We start from the raw sequence: 19,558 nt of genomic DNA on the forward strand, positions 1-19,558 counted from the left end.
GTCAAAGCAGCGCGCTTCTGGTTGTCTCCTGATTAGAAGCTCTATAAAAAGTCTTTCTCAGGTCCATACTTATTATGTGTTCACCCAGGAAGAGTGGAGGACTTGTTGTTTGAGATTCATGAAGGCTCTTGTGGAGCACATGCAGCGGGAAGGACGCTTGCATTTCAAGCAATCACCCAAGGCTTCTGGTGGCCGTACATGCAGAAGGATGCTTTGCAGCACGTAAAAAAGTGTGAAAAGTGTCAGAAATTCACACCAATCCCTCACCAACCGGCTGGGGACCTTTGTCCTCTTACAAGTCCATGGCCTTTTGCCCAATGGGGATTGGATATTGTTAGATAGCTTCCGCGAGCTACTGGCAATAGAAGATTCTTAATTACCGCCACTGACTATTTCACGAAATGGATCGAGGCAAAGCCTCTGGCAGCAATCCGAGATATAGAAACAAGGAAATTCGTTTGGGAAAATATCATAACAAGGTTTGGAATCCCTTACGTCAGTGATAACGGAACTCAGTTTTCAAGTGCCAAGTTTAAAGAATTTTGTGGTGAATATGGGATAAAGAATCTCTATTCCACCCCCGCCTACCCACAGTGCAATGGTCAAGTAGAGGCGTCCAACAAGATCATCTTAGACGGAATTAAGAAAAGATTGGAGTCTTCCAAAGGAAGGTGGGTAGAAAAACTCCCGTCAGTAATATAGGCATACCGAACCACTCCTCGCAGGTCTACTGGAGAATCCCTATTTGTGCTTGCTTATGGAGCAGAAGCAGTCATTCCTTAGAAATAGGGCTTCCAACTCTCCGAACGCAGATGTTTGAGGAAGGTAACAATGATGTGGCAATGGAGAGGAACCTGGATTTGCTACAGGAAAGAAGAGATCAGGCTATGGTGTGTCTAGCTGCTTACCAACAAGTGTTGTCCCGATCCTATAATAAAAATGTTAGGGCAAGAAAATTTGAAATTGGGGACTTCGTTTTACGAAAAGTCTTATCTCAGACTAAGGATCCAACTGATGGAAAGTTGGGTCCGAACTGGGAAGGACCTTTCCAGGTCATAGCACGGGTTAGCCAAGGAGCCGACAAGCTAGTTAGGCAAGATGACAGAAGTGTCCACGAAACTTGGAATATCTCCAACCTAAGGAGATTTTATGTGTAATACCGATTATGTCTGATTTAAGGCCTTCGGCAACGTATCATCAATAAAAGAATAAGTTTCCTCTTCATCTAATTTTGCATTTAGCTACTTCTTGCTATTTTTTTTAACTAAATTTATGAAAATTTTAAGATGTGTAATCTGATTCATACTCAGGCTTCAATTCACTAAGAATATTAATTCTTGATTCCAAGACAAGTTGAGAGTCTGAGTCACAAAATTAATCAACTGGTTTTCACTAAGAAGCGGTTGGAAAAGATGCTAGAAGTTACTTGCGGTTGAAAAAGAGGCCAGAGGTTACTTGCGGTTGGAAAGAGGGCCAGAAGTTACTTCAAAAATGTCATTCAACCGTTTCAGCAGTTACTCCACACGTCTCGACTGTTATTCATCACAGTTCAACCGTCTTATCATTTCCACCTATAAATGGACATGAGAAGCATACATATAGACGGAGAAAAAGAAAGAAACAACAATTGTTATAAGAATGAGTTCTTCTTCACGCCCCGCCAATGTCCCACCAAAGAAGAGGTCTATGATAAAGAACGAGGAGGATGACGATTTGATCAATCTTAAACATCCAACAGGCGCCTCCCTCCAGAAAAAGGCTAAGTTGGAATATCAAGAGGATGAGGACATGGTCATCCTTGAGCAACCAGCAAATAATCCACCGACGCAGGTGATTGAAATTAAAGACGATGAGGATGATGAAGAACTGAAGGTTCTCGAATCATTCCTAACCAAGAATGCAGAAGACAAAGTTGAGGATCTTAAGGAGCAATTACAGTATCTGAAGAGGGAGTTCCAGACTACTGACAATTGCAATAAGGAGCTCTTAGGCACTTTGCAAATTGTTCAGCCCTCACTCATCCAGATATGTGACATGGCCTGGGTAGCGGCAATGGCTCAAGACCCACAAAGGCTCCAGATGCTCTTTTGGACCTCTCAGCCTGTGTTAAATCTTTTTAAGACAGGGCGATGGTAGTTCTAGCAAGTTGGTCCATCTAAAGATTGTAATCTTTTCCCATTTATGCAATGAATAAGGTACTTTCTGAGTAAATACCTACGGAAAAAGGGCTATACAAAAACAAAGCTAAAAAGGCTTTATTCCAAGAAAAAGACAAATAAGTTTTAGCTAAAGAGGCATTATTCCAAAAACAAATTAGCCAAAGAGGCTTTATTCAAAGAAACGGACTAAGAAAAGTCTAAGCCAAATATTCCAAAAAACAGACTAAGAAAAGTCTAAGCCAAGAGGCTTTATTCATACAATTAATTAATATGTAAGCTGAAGAGGCAGAATCTAAAATGTTAGCAAGAAGAAACATATTCCTATTGTCCAGGATCAGTGGCCGAAGTAGTCCCAGGAGCATTGGTGCCCTAGCCAATGCCATTTTCATGAAGTTTCTTTAGGCTTGGGCGAGGATGGTTGGGGGCGGGCCACTGGAAGAAGTCCTCCGACCAAGCTTCATGTTCTGGAGGAATCTTGAGTGCGAGAAGTGTACAACCACACCCAAGTCCAAAGTTTTCGTTGGATTCAACCGCAAGAGTTTCCGTATATTTCTTGCAGCACTAGGCTATACTTTCTTCAACAGCTTTCGTCTTTTCTGTCTCAGTTCTGGACAATTGGTTTTTGGCTTTGGAAAGCTCACTTCGGGTCTTCTCTATCTCTTTGTTGCCTTCAGCAAGCTTCTCTTCAAGAATGGTTTTCTCTTGCACGATCTTCTCAAACTCAGTTTGCATATTCTTTGATTTCACCAGCTCTGCCTTTGCTTCAAAGAGTAGATGCTTCAAATCAACTATGTAGTGCAGGCACATTTGAGATCCCTAATTCAACCAAAGAAACAGTTAGTATGAATTAATCCACATACGTGTTAAATAAATAAGAATAAGTAAGAAGAAAACCCCGAGAAGCATCTGCAAGTCAAAGTCTTCGCCTTTGGGAAGTTTGTGAAAGAATTCTTTATCCTTGTTGGAGATAGTAGAACAAAGCTTCTCAAGGCAGAAAGGTGAATATCCAACTTGCAAAGACAAGGGATTATCCACAAAACCTTTAAACATGCTGTCGGCATTATTCCAAGATGAAGGACTCAAGGCGATTCTGCCAAGAGTAAAGGGAGCAAACATAGTGCCACTACCTTGAGAAGAAGAGCTATCGACACTTCTGGACACTCCGAAGGAAGGCAGACTATGAGTTCCTGGAGACAGAAAAGACAACGTCGACTTAAAAGTACCTATATAAAAACATATATATATATATAATAACTAAATTAAGCAAAGGAAAACACACCTAAAGAGAAGGAATGCTCGCTAGAAGTATCCTGAAGTTCATCATCATCCTAGTCTTCCTCACTTTCACCTTCAGAATCTGATCCAACCACAGTAGGAGAAGAAGTGACGGGAAGAGTAATTATAGCTGAAGAACGCTTCCTCTTATATTTCTGTTGTCACTGTCGGGCTGGGGGTAACTTGAAGTATTCACACGCTTCTTCAATGGATATACCATGAGGGAGAGGCGTAAAACCACGATAAGAGGGTTTACAAACACATAACACTGGGGAAGATCTAAAAAATTTACCACCAGGCCTAGAGTCAGCATAAAAATCATCAAGGACCTCTTGCACAGCTTCACTAAGCACATCCGGGAGTGCAGGCATGCGCCCTGCAGTAAAAAGAAAAATTAGCAACATATATATATACATATCACAAGAAAATCAAAGATCAGAACAAAGGCATACCTAGGGGTTCCCTTTTATGGGAGGTAAAGCCGCTCCAATGCCCGGAGACGAGCATCCAATCCACGTCTTTATTGGAATTTGGAAGACATTGGATTAATGCCGAATCACACTTTGGAGACAAGTAATACTTGCCATCTGAACTCTTATTCTTGAGGATTGAGTAGCAGCAGAGAAGATCGATAGTGGCAAGTTTTTTCTTCAAGAAGGAATTCATTTGTATCACACCACTGATGATTCGATAAGCATTTGGAGCTAACTCCGACGGATGAAGATCTGTATACATGAAAAATTCTTGAAAGAACGGTGAGAATGGAATGTGGATTTTGCACTCTGATAATAGGAAAGTGGGAACCTTGATGAACTCGGGATCAGAGTCTCTATTGTCATTAAAAGGAAGCCGAATGTCGAATGGAGGTACAATCTGATGCTTCGCTTTGAATGCGGCTAAGTTCTCTGGAGAGGAAATTAAATTTTTGAGCTTACCCATGGCAAAACCTGCAAGATCAAAGGTATGTAAGTTAAAAAAAAAACAACTTTTGGAGTTGGTCCAAACCCCCATGGAGGGGGTCGGGCAGAACCCCCTATGTGGGGGTCGACGCCCAACCCCAAGTGGGTGTTGGGGCGAACCCCCAACATGTGGGGGTCGGCGCCCAACCCCAAGTGGGGGATGGGCTGAACCCCCAACCCCCATTGGGGGTGGGGGCCGAACCCCCCATATGGGGGTCGACACCCAAACTCAAGTGGGGGTTGGGTCGAACCCCCAACCCCCAATTAGGGCGGAACCTCCCACGAGTTCAGCGAGTCGGATCCGAAACCCAACATAGGGGTCGGCCAAACCTTCCATGGGATCCGTAAAAGGGTCTGGCAAAGGGGCCAGGTTTCCAGTCTCCATCCAAGGTAGTTTTCATCCGATATTTCGAGAGGGTTTATTCCAAATAAACAGATTACAAAAAGACAAATTGTAAATTCAACAAAAAAAATTTAGGCAGAGCAAAGAATTACCTCTTGAAGAGCCGAAAAGAGACGACATTTGAAGCATATGAAGTTCAGAAAAGAAGAAAAGTCTTCACATAATGTAGCTATTTATAGGGGATGTCAAGACTCCTAATGCAACTAGGAGAAGGAGATTATTCGCTACGAGCATTTTAATCCAGCTGGAAAACTAATTCCTGATAAACATGAAAAAGCCTTTAAATTTATCCTAAATTTATTTAGGTAAATTAAAAGGCGGGGGTATTTGTGGAGTAAATAAATACACTCCGTATGTACGGTTCTCCCAGACGAAAGAACCTTATCCAGAAGCAGTTTTATCTGACAGTTCAGTTACCAACGGTTACCAGGAGCAGTTACAAGAGAGGTTACCAGAGGTAGTTAATCGCATCAACTGACAAATCCCAAGCCTATAAACACATTTCATTTCGCATTTGTAAGGGATCATCAACACGCAACTCTAATAAAAGATCAGACTCCGTGGACCTAGGCAAGTTGCCGAACCACGTAAATTTTGTGTTGTCATTCTCTTGAATCTTTCTATTTTATACATATTTTATACCTCGGTGCAAATTTAGCATCGACAATTACCATACAAAATTCTTATACATATATGAAAACATAATAAGTGAGTAGTATAAAATAATCGTATTAATGAAATAGTCTCATAGGGGTTTACTCGAAGTATAGTAACAAAAATGACAATTATATTAATTAACTCCCAATCGACTCTATTTTATGTTATCTATAGCCACGTATTAGTTTCTTTTTTTTTTCTTTTTGTGCGTGGTCATGTAATTCGGATCCACCAAATTGAAAGTAGTTGTAGTTTGTTTTGTTGGTTTTTGGCTAAAAAGTGGAAATAATATGATCACACGACATATCTTGCAAAGAAGGTTAGACAACCAAATTGATCCAATACTTTGGTTTGACTAATTCCAAGTCCTGGCCTTCAAGGAAAGTTAGGTACATAGACTACAAACAAGTCGTCAAAGTTAGGTTTCTCATAAAAATTTAATGTTAGATTCATTGGAAATTGGGAGAGATTAGATGTTAAGTTTATTTGGGACCAATTTAGGGTTGAAGATTCTAAGATATTTGAAATCTCTCATTTCTTTTTTGAAGCAAACAACTAATGTAATGATTATATGGGTTGGCACAGCCTAAGATCGGATAGGGTTAGGGGTCCAAGTTTGATAGTTTTTGATATAACAAGATTTTCATGTAAATAAAAGAAGTAAGGCTCCGGGTGGTTTTAATGCGGTGCAATTGTGATAGGAATTCTATTTCGCATAATAAGAATATCAAATTTTGACAGGTATTGTCCGAAAATATTTACGGGTATACATTAATTTAAATATTAAGATGGATTAGGATGCAGTTCACCCTTTGGTTTTGTAGATTGAATAAGTAAAAACATAACATATTTGATTAACAGGAAGAAGGCAACTTAAGCAAGCAAAAACAACATAAACACAGCAACCAAGAAAGAAAGGAAAGTGGCCGGCTCCAGATTATGCGGCTGATTGAGTGGGATAACTTGCTCAAACTTGAAACTTTCATTTTTGACTCTATTGTCTTTATCTTCCTGACTTTGTCCCCATTTTGTTAACCACGTGTCAAAATGAAACTGCAATCTTTGTGGTTTTAACAGGATAAATTCTTTGCTAACCTTATTTTTATCAGTATTTAAATAAAATTTGCATGTAAATTAAAATTGTGGTCCATGAAGGGGGGGATATAGATCAACAAGACTTTTCAAAAACTGTTATTATTAAATGGCATTTAGTTCCTGGTTCATTGCACCGACGAGTCTCAGTCAACAATAAACGCATTCTCCGATATTAAAACATTTACTTGTAACTCAAATAGACTGCAGTCTCTCCAGAAATAAAAGATAAACATATAACTCAGACGGTGCATATGGTTAAGACTTTATCTTAGATTGGATTTACATAATTCAATCAAGTAGCACATAAGTAAAGGTTTAATCAGTCTCACACAACCAACGCATGTTTTGGGCCTAAGAGCTAATGGCGACGACTAAGAAGAATAAAATCGTGTGGGCCTTGGGCTCAAAGCGGATAATATTTGTTTTTATTGTCTTCGCTGGATCTTCCAAGACAATATCGGAGATAAGACTTGACCCAAAGCGGACATAACATTTACTTGTCTATTTGTTGGATCTGACATAATCCATCCCACTAGTGTGTGGAGTGTTAGGACTTTATCTCACATCGAATTGGTATAACCCAAATGAGTGGCAGATAAGCAAAGGTCCAGTAACTCTCACACAACCAATGCATATTCTGGCCTAACAATCAATGGCTACGGTCCAAGAAAAACAAAGTTGTGAGAGCCTTTAGCACGAAATAGACAATATTAGTTTGCATTGTTTGGGGCTGAATTTTCTAACACATCTAGCCAAACTATGCTTCTACAATTCACTATAAATACACCACCTCTCTTAGAGGCATTTTCACAAACACACCTCGAAAAACAATAATGGCATCCCTTCTTAGCCTCAAAACACTCATTCTCGCCGTAATCATTGCCATAGCAGCCATGCCCGTCGCAATGGGCCAGAACTGCGGGTGCGGTGCTGGGGTTTGCTGCAGCAGATTTGGCTACTGTGGCAATGGCAATGAATACTGTGGAGAGGGTTGTCGTGAGGGTCCATGTAATAGTTCCCCAGGTACCACTCCCTCTAACAGTGATGTTAATGTGGCTGATCTTGTGACGCCCCAGTTCTTCAGCGGCATAATCAACCAAGCTGCTGCTAGTTGTCCTGGCAAGAGTTTTTACACTAGAGATGCATTTCTTAATGCTCTCAATGCCTTCTCCGGGTTTGGCAAAATTGGCTCTACTGATGATTCTAAGCGTGAGATTGCTGCCTTTTTCGCTCATGTCACTCACGAAACTGGACGTAAGATTTCTTAATTTCTTTTGTTATGCATACTTTTCTTTTGGAGTATTAGGATTGTGCACTATATATATATATCGATTTCGTCCACACATATTTTTGTAGCTAATATACAAATATATGCACATTTGTTTTTGTACATGCAGACTTTTGCTATATAGAAGAGCAGAATCCTCAATCAAACTATTGCGACACATCAAGAACAGACTATCCATGTGCACAAGGGAAGAGCTACCACGGCCGCGGACCGCTCCAACTATCGTGGAACTACAATTACGGTGCAGCTGGAAAGGACCTAAACTTCGATGGGTTGGGGTCTCCAGAGTCGGTGGCCAATGACCCTGTCTTGGCATTCAAGACTGGCTTGTGGTTTTGGATGAACAATGTCCGTCCTGTGGTGACACAAGGCTTTGGAGCGACAATTCAGAGAATCAACGGTGCTGTTGAATGTGGTGGCAAAGAACCTCAGCTTGTTCAAGCTCGTATTAATTATTACACTGATTATTGTAATCAATTTGGTGTTAGTCCTGGAGGCAATCTCAGCTGCTAGGATATATATATATATATATATATATATATACATATATATATGGAGAGAGAACTATATATTTGAGTAATTGCGAAGAATAAAAGAGAATATAAATAGTGTATTTGTATCTCTCTTATCTCTCCCTAATTAATAAAAGATTGCATTAAAATTAATGTTTTTCTTTTCGTCAACTAAGTATATATCTAACATGTTCTTAAGAATACCTTATCTTGAAAAGGACCAGAACTAACTATTTATGCCAAAAAATATTCATACCCATATAAGTTTATTTGCCATGTTTTTTGACCATAAATAAGGCAAAAGCAAAGAGAGAAATTAAAGTGGGTTAGGGCCAAGGCCACCAGCATTAGTGTTCTGTAACCATAGAGTACATAAATAATTCGAAACTTAAAAGTTGTTAAATTGAACTACATTGATTAAGACCGGTATCACAAGTCTAAGTATTCCAACCCATTCCCAGTCTAATGTTGACTTTGCATATGTGACATGGTACTAAAGTTAAAATATCATTTTTTTTGGAAAAAATACCCATACTTCTTTAAAATCACGGGTACAATTTCTTTTCCTACACACGATAAGTCGATAACATCATTTGATGACATCACCATTTTTTCTTTGCTCCTTAAATGAAATTTCAAAAGGTTTTATCTCTTAAAATACATGTTAGTTTTTTTTTATAAGTAGATTAAATTTATATTCCAAAGGATAAACTATTTGTTTTATATAAATACTCTTGATTTTTGGTTGTAGGTCAATTGGTAAAACAGTGGTGGAAAAGGCTTCCGAAGACCAATCAAAGAAGGCCACGAGTACAAAGGCTTATTTTAAGCCCAAGTGAAGTCCAGACAAAGTCAATAAAATAAGGAGTCGGCTTGTATTACAATTGAATGAAATAGGTTTGAGGTTGTGGAATTTTGGTCAAAGAATGATCCACATGAAGACAAAATAAGGAAAGAAAAGTGTGAAGTAAACTAGGAAACCGAGGGGAATTATTGGTTTGCTTTTAATACATTTGAAGGAAGTCTGTACGAGATTAAACGGAGCCGCACGAGAAGTTTTTCTTTTCTCTGGCCGCTCGAGTGGTCATTAACACTCGGTCTGGCCAGAATGTACATGCAGGAATACTAGTTTGAATTTAGGCCGCTCGAGCGGACCCTAGCGTTGACAAGTGTAGATTTTAAATTATTTTTAGGTTTTTTAGTTTCCTACCTTAATAAATAAATATGAGACCATGAAATTAGTTGGGACACATTCTTTTTGGGTTTTTAGGGTTACAAAACTTCTTTTCTTTAAGTTTTTACAAGGATCCAAAGAATCAAGGCTCGCTCTTCAATATCAATTCCATCAATCTCAAGGGGTTTTTCTTTATCTTTCTTCTATGTATTCTCTTTTTGATTTTGTTTTTCTTCTTCGATTATGAATTGTAACTAAACTTGTTTGTTAGGGTTTGATGTAGCCTATTATGAATATTGCAAGTATTTCAATTTAATGAATGTATAATTTTGGTTCAATGATTCATGTATTTATTTGCTTATAGTCTATTGTTTATTTGCTATGCCTATAGTCATAGTGCGGGTATGTATGACAAGCGTAGCGCGGGTATGCATTTAGTTTATATGTATGGTTGGGGTTGGTTTTGTTATATATAGGTTGTGTTTGGGCAACCATATTACACCACAATACATTGTTTAGTACAATATATTTTTTTGACTCACCAAACAACATTTTTGGGGTTAGAATTCCCAAACAATTTTTGAGTATTCCAAGACCATTTTATTGTCATTTTTGAAATTGTTCCAAATTGAACAATTCTCAAACCATTTTGAGTGTATTTTCCTATTATGTCCTTCATGTTACATGGACTCTTATTTTTAATATTATAAATTAATATATTATGGGACTTTTATTATTAATATTATAAATTAATAAATTAATTATATCTCCTCGCCGTGATAATAGCACTTTTATTGTTAATATTGTAAATAAAAATCTTAAAATTAATTTCAATGTTTTTATTAATATTATAAATTATTTTTTCTTTATTTTCCTATTTATTTGAATATGTTATTACTTGATTGCATAATACACCTACATGTAATTTGTCAAAACAATTTTAACACTAATATGCTATCAGCAAAAGTACAACCAAACACCTAGCATTTCCATTACACCTCTCAAACTCTCATCTCCATAACCGATATCTTTTCTTCAAAAACAAAATTCACAATTCAAAATATAAAAATAAAAGGAAGAGAACACATTCAATGTTGTATCTTTTTCTGGTAACATAATATATAACAAAATCTCATTTGTCTACAAGAATTGCTAGTCTGAAAAAAAGGAGTAACTAATGAACTGCCCCAGACCCATATTTGAGGCATCAGGCCACCAACCTTACCAACCACTTTAAATCACCTAAGCAGCAACAGATGCCTTAGGGGCAGCAAAAAGCTTGGATCTCTTCTTTGCCAAACTTTCACTGGGTCGTTCATGCTGCTCATTCAACCTCGAGGCAAGTAGTAGCTTCTGGTACTGTGCTGCCTTTTCCTTGGCCTTAGCACCCCAATAGTCCAACATCATCTATTCAATTTGCAGGCTAGTCGAAGTATGCTATTTTTGAGATCTTTATTCTCTATCCAAATGTATTAAAGAGTACACAGTAAGGAGAGTAAGTGACAGCGATTACATAAAACAACTCTCATGCATAAAACTCTCACAATATGTAAGGAGATTGATTCCAGGAACTGAAACCCTGATCTCTTGGTTGCGCTAGAGCTGTTGGAGATAAAAAGTAATGGAATCGCGACTAATCTGTTTCTGAATTAGTAGCATCTCTTAAGGTTTCAACGACATTCACTACTTAGATGGCACTAAAGAGAACAAGTGAAAAAATCGAAAAATAACCCCTCCTTGGAAAATTTCAGCTGCAAGGGTAGCGGATGCATTTGTTTTCATGAGTAACTCCGAAAGGCGTTCTCCGGCTCCGGCACTCGCAATCACAGGGATGCTCATGGCATCCGATATCAGCTTTATTAAATCTAAATTTGCTTTATTAAATCAAACTTTTCTACTTTTATAAACTTATCAAAAATTTGGAACTTTCACTAACTTTGGTACTCTTTTTTTTCCATTCATTTTTTGTCAGAAATTTATTTTACCTAACTGGAAGCGAAGGATGCTAATTATACTTTCTACAAAGAGAAGCTGCAGTTAAAATGCAGCAGACCATTCAGCATTGGAGTTCTACGTGACATTGGTCCTTGTTGTATGGCTTCCAGAATCCTGCATTTCTTTCTTCTTTTCACTGCTTCACTGGAGTTACACTTTGATGATTTCGTCACGAAAGAGATGGCAAAAACAACGTAAAAGACTTTGACAAAATTTTTCTTTAACCCCAAATTTACTTTGGTAAGATTTTTCTTTAACTCCAAATTTGAATAAGACTTTTCTGTGACCCCAAATTTGGGATCATTCATTTATGTATTTGAAGTCATTTTCTTTTGAATACACGGTGGCAACTTCGATACAAGTCCAATACAATTCTTATGAAATGTTTGTTTCCACTAAGTCACATGGTCTCATTTTTAAATGTTTCATTTTTGGATTTTGAAATGTTTCAATCAATTTCTTTTGTTTGGGATTCAAGTAATATGTTTCTCACACCGAAAAATGTTTTTAGTATATCTAGTTAATATGACATGACAGAGTCCTGTAATTTTTCAGATGACTCAAAACATGATCATGAGTCAATCATGACAAAGTACTTTGGCCTTCAATAGTGTCAAGTATATCTAGTTAATTTCTCATGTTAAAATCAAAGTTCCTTTTAATAGAATGGCTTGGTGAATGACATTAAGAATCTTAGAAAATCCTAATAAACAATCCAAAACAATGACTCATCGACTAAGACTTCCGCCAACTTGGTTTAAAGTTTCTTTGCAATGGATGGTATTTTTAAATTGATGTTATTTTGGAGGTTACAATCACACATGGTGTAACACTTTCACAAAATCAGGAGTGTTAAACGGTACATGCGCAACTAAAGACAAAGACGGGAAAAGCCAACAAAAAAAATATTTTAAGACTTCGGCAAGACATTTCTATAACCCCAAATATAAGTCTTATGAAATGTCTATTTCAAGAATTGAACATGCGAGCTCTAGGTTTTACCCTTGTAACTCTATCACTGAGTCATATGTTCGCCTTTTAAAATATGCGCCAATTTTATTTTTTTTTGGATTTAACTAATATTTTCTCACACCTCAGAATATCTTGTTTTAGCATATCTACTTAATATGGCATGACATAGTCCTGCAAAGATGACTCAAAACATGATCCTCAATCAACCATAACAAAGTACTTGGCATTCAACAGTTTAAGTATATATATATGTAGTTGAATCAATCAAACTATTCTTTAGTAGAATCAATGGTATAAAGAATTTTAGCAAAGTTCTATTTAATGATTCAAAACAATGACTGACTCATTGACTAAGACTTCAGTCGGTCCTTATTTCCTAGTTTCTAAATTATTGATGTTTAGTGCTCTAGTACCGAGAGCAAGCTGTAATGTATATTGAAGACTTTTCCAAATTAGGAGTCTTGTTTATACATTTATCTTATTAGTCATGACTCTTCAAATAGACAAGAATTTTTTTTTTAGAGATATTTATTGATATGCCAACAAAAAGTGGTCAAATCCATATATTAATATGAAGATGAAGAGATTAAGTCCTGCAATATAACTTCCAACTTGAAGAGACCAAGTCTTTAACACTCCAAGTATACATACAAAAAACTACTAAATAAGTCTTTACAATATGCTTGGTAAAAGTAAATGGGCTTATATTGTTTTAAAAATAAATGAGCTTGGTTTGTAATAAGAGTAAATGGATTTAATTTGAGATTTAAGTGTATTTAGTAAATTGTTGGAAAATTGGTGAAAAACGAATTTTTTGGTGAACATATTGTCCTTCCTCAAGGAACGTCTGGGCTCTTCTTCGAGGAAGCGGCGGGCCTTATGGATTTTATTTAGGGTATTTTTAGATGAATCAACCATGACAAAATAATTTCAATAGTGTAAAGTGCATAAAGTGCATAAAGTGAATCTGTGATTACTGTGAATGGGACTATGAGACTATGAGACTCAGAGAAAGACAGGGAGATCGTGACTCCGTCTGAGTCTGAGATTAGAGGCGTGAGAAACAGGTTATAAAAGTAATAATATTAAATTATTAAGATATACAGCTATTACTTATTAGCCTCTTTTTTTTTAAGAAGAAAGGTATTAGCCTATTAGGTATCATAAAAGTAAAAATATTAAAAATATATATGTTAACTAAACTTCGGTTTTTCGGTTTTAAACTGAACAAAAAAATTAAGCCGAACTGAAACCGAAAACTGAGAATTATAAAAATCTCAAACTGGGTCTAGACCGTAAATCGCCAAACCGGATCGAATAATTTATTTATATTCGGTTTGTGGTTTGAAGTTCGGTCTGATTCATTTTTTACAGCCCTAATTTTCTATATTTGATATTTTGGATATTTTATAATCAAACAATCATATCGCATATGACAAATTATTGAATTAATATATTCACATCGAACTTATTTTTCACAACTCAAACTGAAATCAAACACAAAATTTTGCATCACCCCTTACCCGAAACTAATCCAAAAACCATTAACCAAACCGAATGAATTTTTTAGTTCGGGTTTTGGGTTGGAGTACGGTTTGGACTAGGGTTTTTCATGCTTCTGCTCTTTTAGAAAGTTAGAGATACATGGTCCCACTATTTGAACACAAAATCATTGCACACACATTTAAAAAAATAAATAAAATTTATTAAATTATCCTTATGTGAAATTAACTTAAAATATCTTTATATTTTCTTAATTCTTTTTAATAATTTATAATACAAATAGTCATCCTTTCCTTAGTTCAAAATTAGCGAAGGCGGAACTTTTCTTCTGACAAGTCAAAATATTCTCTAATTCAAAAATCAAATTTATTGAAAGAGAGAGACCAAATGTCATGGACACCTTTTTGGTTAGGGTCATTTCTACATGCACCTCCTTGTTTTGAATTTGCAAAAATTGGCCCCCTATGCTTTCAGCACGTGTCATGGCTAGTCTTTCCTTCTAGTTGATCGTCAAAGAATAGAGGGACTTGCTATGACACGAAATCAAAGTACAGGGGGGTTCAATTCTTGTAAATTCAAAACGAATGATGCATGTAGAAATGGGCCCAACCACAAAGGGTGTACATGACATTTGGCCAAAGAAATATGACAAGACAAAATTATATGGTACAAATTAATAAAAACACATATTACTTATACGTACTCTTTTTCTAGAAAAAAATATTTATTTTTGTCTATTGGTATAATGTATACATACTCAGAATATAAGGCTCCATTTGGGTGTAGAGTATGGCTACGCTAGAGTATATGCTATTGATTTATGTTAGAGTCTACGTTGTAAAATACTTTTTTAGGTGTTTGGTGAAACTGAATGTTACATAGAGTATTAGTCGTCAATTTTGCCAATATGGACATCACAATATTAAGGATGAGTAATTGCATTGGGGATTTTGATCCCATAATCTCCAGTATTTATTTATTTATGAATATCTTTATCTATCTATCTATACAATAGTATAGAGTGGAAACTCAGAGAGTGTTCCAATGTTTTGGTGCAACCATATCAGCAGAATGTTTTCGTTTATGGCTGCCACGTGGCAACTTTCAAACAAAAAAGTCACCCCATTTCCATGATTCCTGTCGTAAATGTTCTTAATTTATTGGGTGATTTCAGATTCATGAATAAATGATATTTAACATGTTCATTAATCACAGAAAGTAAACTCAAGAGCCCTTTTTCGTTAACTCATTTTATAAAGAGAGGAGATGCTTTTGACATCCTTCATTCTTTCCAATATGCACCAACAATTTTCAACTGGTTCTGCAAAATCCTGCATCTATGCTCTGCTACTCCAATCAATATTTCTTTCTCTACAAAATGCTAAATTTAACAATCAATTTATCACAGTTACCGGTGGAGGTATACGTACATATGCAACTGCGGATCATATCTTATGGGATCCCTACACAATGCAAAAAACCTACTCATTATTCAACGACACTATTTCGTGTTGGGAAACAATCCTTACATCGGACGCACGAAGGTTCAACCCGTCGCTAGCCCATTATTTAACAATATGAGGTATACCATTATAGTGTGAGAGCCAAATCTTCTCTGTTCTTTTTACCTTACTCAAGGAATATTTATGATTTAACATACTAACTTGCGTTTGTTGCATTTCTTTGGAAAAAAAACTGACCATTATTCTATAGCTAAGAGTTATTCCTGTGTTATTCTTATGGCCTTTGTCCAAATTGTCGTAGACAGTGCGTAGCCGTATCAAGAGTGGCCAGTAGGACAAGACGAAAGATCTTATAGAATTACAAAGATTGTGAGTCTAATGATATTGTCAAAAATATTGTATGCAGAGAAATATTTGCTTAGCATTTGGTTTACTTTCATCAAGGAACAATTCGTTAGCGGTCTTTGAAATATGTCCTGCATTATGTTACATTGCGCAGTTAACTTCCTTAAACCTGTACAAATTCAAACTAGCCTATCATATAATAAAACAAAAGTCCACAGCTTTGGTGACCTAAATCTAAATTGGAAAATACTAAATCATCCGAATAAAATTAATCCCAACTTCCAATTAGTTTTGGAGTTCATTGGAGGTGTACTGTGAATCAAAGGGTTAAAAGTCATTGTTGCTGTTGTTGTTTAGGTTCCTAAATTCCTGATGTTGTCTAAGCTTTTGTCATTCTTTTTCATTCGAAACGGTGCGTATTACAGTGGAAAAAATTTAAAGACCAAAATAACTCTTTAATAGTATCTACCTACCTACCACATCCACAAGTTAGTCTCATTCAATGAGGTTCAAAATGTTTATATATATATACATATATTATTTAAAAAAAATATCATACATGATACAACCACAGATAAAGTGCTATAGAAAAATCATTGTTTAAATTGATTATTTGTATAATATATATTGACATTGTGATACAATTGTAAATTATAGATCATTAATCATACCAAATAAATGCGCGTAGCGCAGGTTGGTGCCCAGTCTATTTATAGGATAAAATAAAATGATATTGTTGTATATCAACTTTCATGTCATAACGTTTTCGCGTATTATTGGTAACAAATCCACGACATTGAGTTAATGTAGTAATCATTTTCCACCAATCTTTTTTCATGTGGGTCATCCATAATTGAATATGTAGAACATAATGGTCCTATTTGAATATGAATTATTGGCAGCCATTTTGCTTTCCTTCGGTGTATGAATCTCTCTGCTACCCTTTAGACCCGTTCTTCTTTCCTTGTTTGAGTACACACTAGTGACAAAAACATAAATAAACAAAAAATAATAATAAAATTATAATGTTTCACGTTTTACATATATATGTTACACATATTATTCTTTCATTGGCACCTTATCCACTCCCTTTTATTTTTTATTTTTTGTGACACAAACCTCATCGACTCACATACACGATAGATTCCATTCACACCTCAATCCTTCGTTATCTATGAGTTTATCAAGTGCTAGATTTCAATACACCCACAGTGGTGACTCTTGAGCCAATACTTCTTCCCTCTATCTCCTCTCTCGGTTCCATATTAGTCATTGAGAGAGAAGAAGACATTCTTATAAAAATTGAACTAAAAATCCATGGAACAGACAACAATGTAGTGACCACAGCGATGAAATTGACGATGTTACTAGATTGTTTACTGTTAATGATGTGCGAGCTAAAGCTATCATTGGAGGTCTCCAAGGAAACCTGGGTAGATAGTATGGACTTCATCAGATGCTTGCCTGTGCATTCTGACCGGCCAATAAAACAAGCGATGGAGCTAAACCAGAAAGTAAGGTCTACAAAACCGATGATGGAAATGAATGGAAAAAAAGGATTTGCAATTGCAGTAGCCCTCAAGGTTTTCCTACTCGTATTCATCCACGAGAGAGGAAGAATGAGTAGAAGAAGGAGAAGAGAGAGGGAGAAAAATGTTGCATCAATTAATTGGTTGTGTGTATCCCACAAATGTCACTATTCAACCATTTAGAGCTCCTCCAAATATGGAGTATGGGTAAAATTTTCATGTGTTTTCAAGTGTTAAAATATGTTTACTGTGAACATATAGCACTACATTTATCAAGTAAAAGCAGTTTCAAGTGCTTGAAACGGCCCCCACATATTTATAACTTTTCAAAAATATTTGATGCATGAAAATGGTGCACCAGTCAGAGAACCCCAAGAAAGGGTATATTCTTTGCTAACCTTACTCTTATTATTAAATAAATATAATTTGCATATCAATTTAAAGTGTGGTCCATGAAGATAGGACTTTACAAAACCTGTTACCATTAAATGGAATTTAGTTCCTAGTCCTGTGCATTAACAAGTCTCAGTCAATACTCAATACCCGCCTTCTCCGAGACTAAAACATCTACTTCTAAGTTCTAACTAAAATGTTAAGCATTGTTCACTATATATACACCACCTCTCTCAGAGGCACTGTCACACACATTTCTCGCAAAACAAGAATGGCATCCGTTACTTGCCTCAAAACACTCATTCTCGTTGTAATCATTGCCGTAACAGCCGTGCCAGTCGTAATGGGTCAGAACTGTGGGTGCGCTGCTGGGCTTTGCTGCAGCAGATATGGCTATTGTGGCAATGGGAATGAATACTGTGGAGAAGGTTGTCGTGAAGGTCCATGCAAGAGTAACACTCCCTCTAACAGTGGCGTTAATGTGGCTGATGTTGTCACGCCCCAGTTCTTCAGCGGCATAATCAACCAAGTTGCTGCTAGTTGTCCTGGCAAGAGATTTTACACTAGAAACGCATTTCTTAATGCTCTCAAAGCCTTCCTCGGGTTCGGCAAAATTGGCTCTGCTGATGATTCTAAGCGTGAGATTGCTGCCTTTTTCGCTCATGTCACTCACGAAACTGGACGTAAGATTTCTTTCCCTTTCATTTCTTTTTTGGTGCATAATTTTTTTTTGCTCTTTTGGAGTATTAGGATTGCGCACTAATATACAAATATATGAACATTTGTTTTTGTACATTCAGACCTTTGCTACACAAACGAGCAGAATCCCCAATCAATCTATTGCGACAGATCAAACAGAGACTATCCATGTGCACCAGGGAAGAGCTACCACGGCCGCGGACCGCTCCAACTATCTTGGAACTACAATTATGGCGCAGCAGGAAAGGACCTGAACTTCAATGGGCTGGGGTCTCCGGAGTCGGTGGCCAATGACCCTGTCTTGGCATTTAAGACTGGCTTGTGGTTTTGGATGAACAATGTTCGTCCGGTGGTTACACAGGGTTTTGGAGCCACGACTCGGAGGATCAATGGTGCTCTCGAGTGTGATGGCAAACAACCTCAGCTTGTTCAAGCTCGTATTAATTATTATACTGATTATTGTAGGCAGTTTGGTGTTAGTCCCGGAGGCAATCTCCGGTGCTAGAATATATATATATATATGGTGTATTTGTATCTCTCTTTTCTCTCCCCAATTAATAAAAGAACGCATTATATTATTGTTAATGCTTGATTTTTTTTTTGTTTTTGGTTTTCATGACAACTAAGTATCTAACATGTTCTTAAGAACACTTATCTTGGCAAGGACGATAACTAATTATTTATGCCAACAAAACTTCATACCCATACAAGTTTTATTTGCCATGTTTTTTGACGTGATCAAATAAGGCAAAAGCAAAGAGGGAAGTTTAAGTGGATTAGGGCGAAGGCTCACCTAGCATTAGTGTTCTGGGACCATAAAGTATAATAATGGTTCAAATATTTTTTGAAAGCGTTTTAAAAATATATAAAATAAAATTATATATAATTTAATAACTTAATAATACATTACTTGATTTTATTTGACTAATATAATAATCTGACTATATTATTTGAATATAATAATACAATGTTTAACAATGATATATATATATATATATATATATAATATGTTGTATTTTAATTTTAGATCATCGAAAATATTCTCTAATCATGATTTGTTTATGAAGAGATCAAGACATCAACACATAAGGGTATTTTAGTCAATAGATACTTCATTCTCATTCAATTTCAACAAAT

At 36.4% G+C, this 19,558-nt stretch overlaps 2 protein-coding genes across 2 annotated transcripts; both read left to right on the top strand.

Annotated features, from left to right (window-relative positions):
• Positions 1-7,339: 7,339 nt before the first annotated feature.
• LOC119989682 (endochitinase EP3-like) lies at positions 7,340-8,505 on the top strand. Its single transcript, XM_038835346.1, has 2 exons — positions 7,340-7,802; positions 7,946-8,505. The coding sequence occupies exons 1-2, from the start codon at positions 7,382-7,384 to the stop codon at positions 8,347-8,349; spliced, it is 825 nt and encodes a 274-aa protein (XP_038691274.1). The 5' UTR covers positions 7,340-7,381; the 3' UTR covers positions 8,350-8,505.
• A 9,415-nt stretch (positions 8,506-17,920) lies between these two features.
• Positions 17,921-18,989, top strand: LOC119988241 (endochitinase EP3-like). The gene is made up of 2 exons (XM_038833210.1): positions 17,921-18,405; positions 18,523-18,989. Exons 1-2 carry the CDS (start codon positions 17,994-17,996, stop codon positions 18,924-18,926), a joined length of 816 nt encoding a protein of 271 aa, XP_038689138.1. The 5' UTR covers positions 17,921-17,993; the 3' UTR covers positions 18,927-18,989.
• The last annotated feature ends 569 nt before the right edge of the window (positions 18,990-19,558 follow it).

The sequence above is a fragment of the Tripterygium wilfordii genome, chromosome 21 (assembly GCF_013401445.1).
Source record: "Tripterygium wilfordii isolate XIE 37 chromosome 21, ASM1340144v1, whole genome shotgun sequence".
NCBI classification, from domain to species: domain Eukaryota; kingdom Viridiplantae; phylum Streptophyta; class Magnoliopsida; order Celastrales; family Celastraceae; genus Tripterygium; species Tripterygium wilfordii.

Excerpts from the sequence above, each read along its gene's own strand:
- LOC119989682 (XM_038835346.1), top strand. The coding sequence starts at position 7,382 with ATGGCATCCCTTCTTAGCCTCAAAACACTCATTCTCGCCGTAATCATT. Across the intron at positions 7,803-7,945 it reads TGTCACTCACGAAACTGGAC|ACTTTTGCTATATAGAAGAG; the intron begins GTAAGATTTCTT and ends TTGTACATGCAG.
- LOC119988241 (XM_038833210.1), top strand. The coding sequence starts at position 17,994 with ATGGCATCCGTTACTTGCCTCAAAACACTCATTCTCGTTGTAATCATT. Across the intron at positions 18,406-18,522 it reads TGTCACTCACGAAACTGGAC|ACCTTTGCTACACAAACGAG; the intron begins GTAAGATTTCTT and ends TTGTACATTCAG.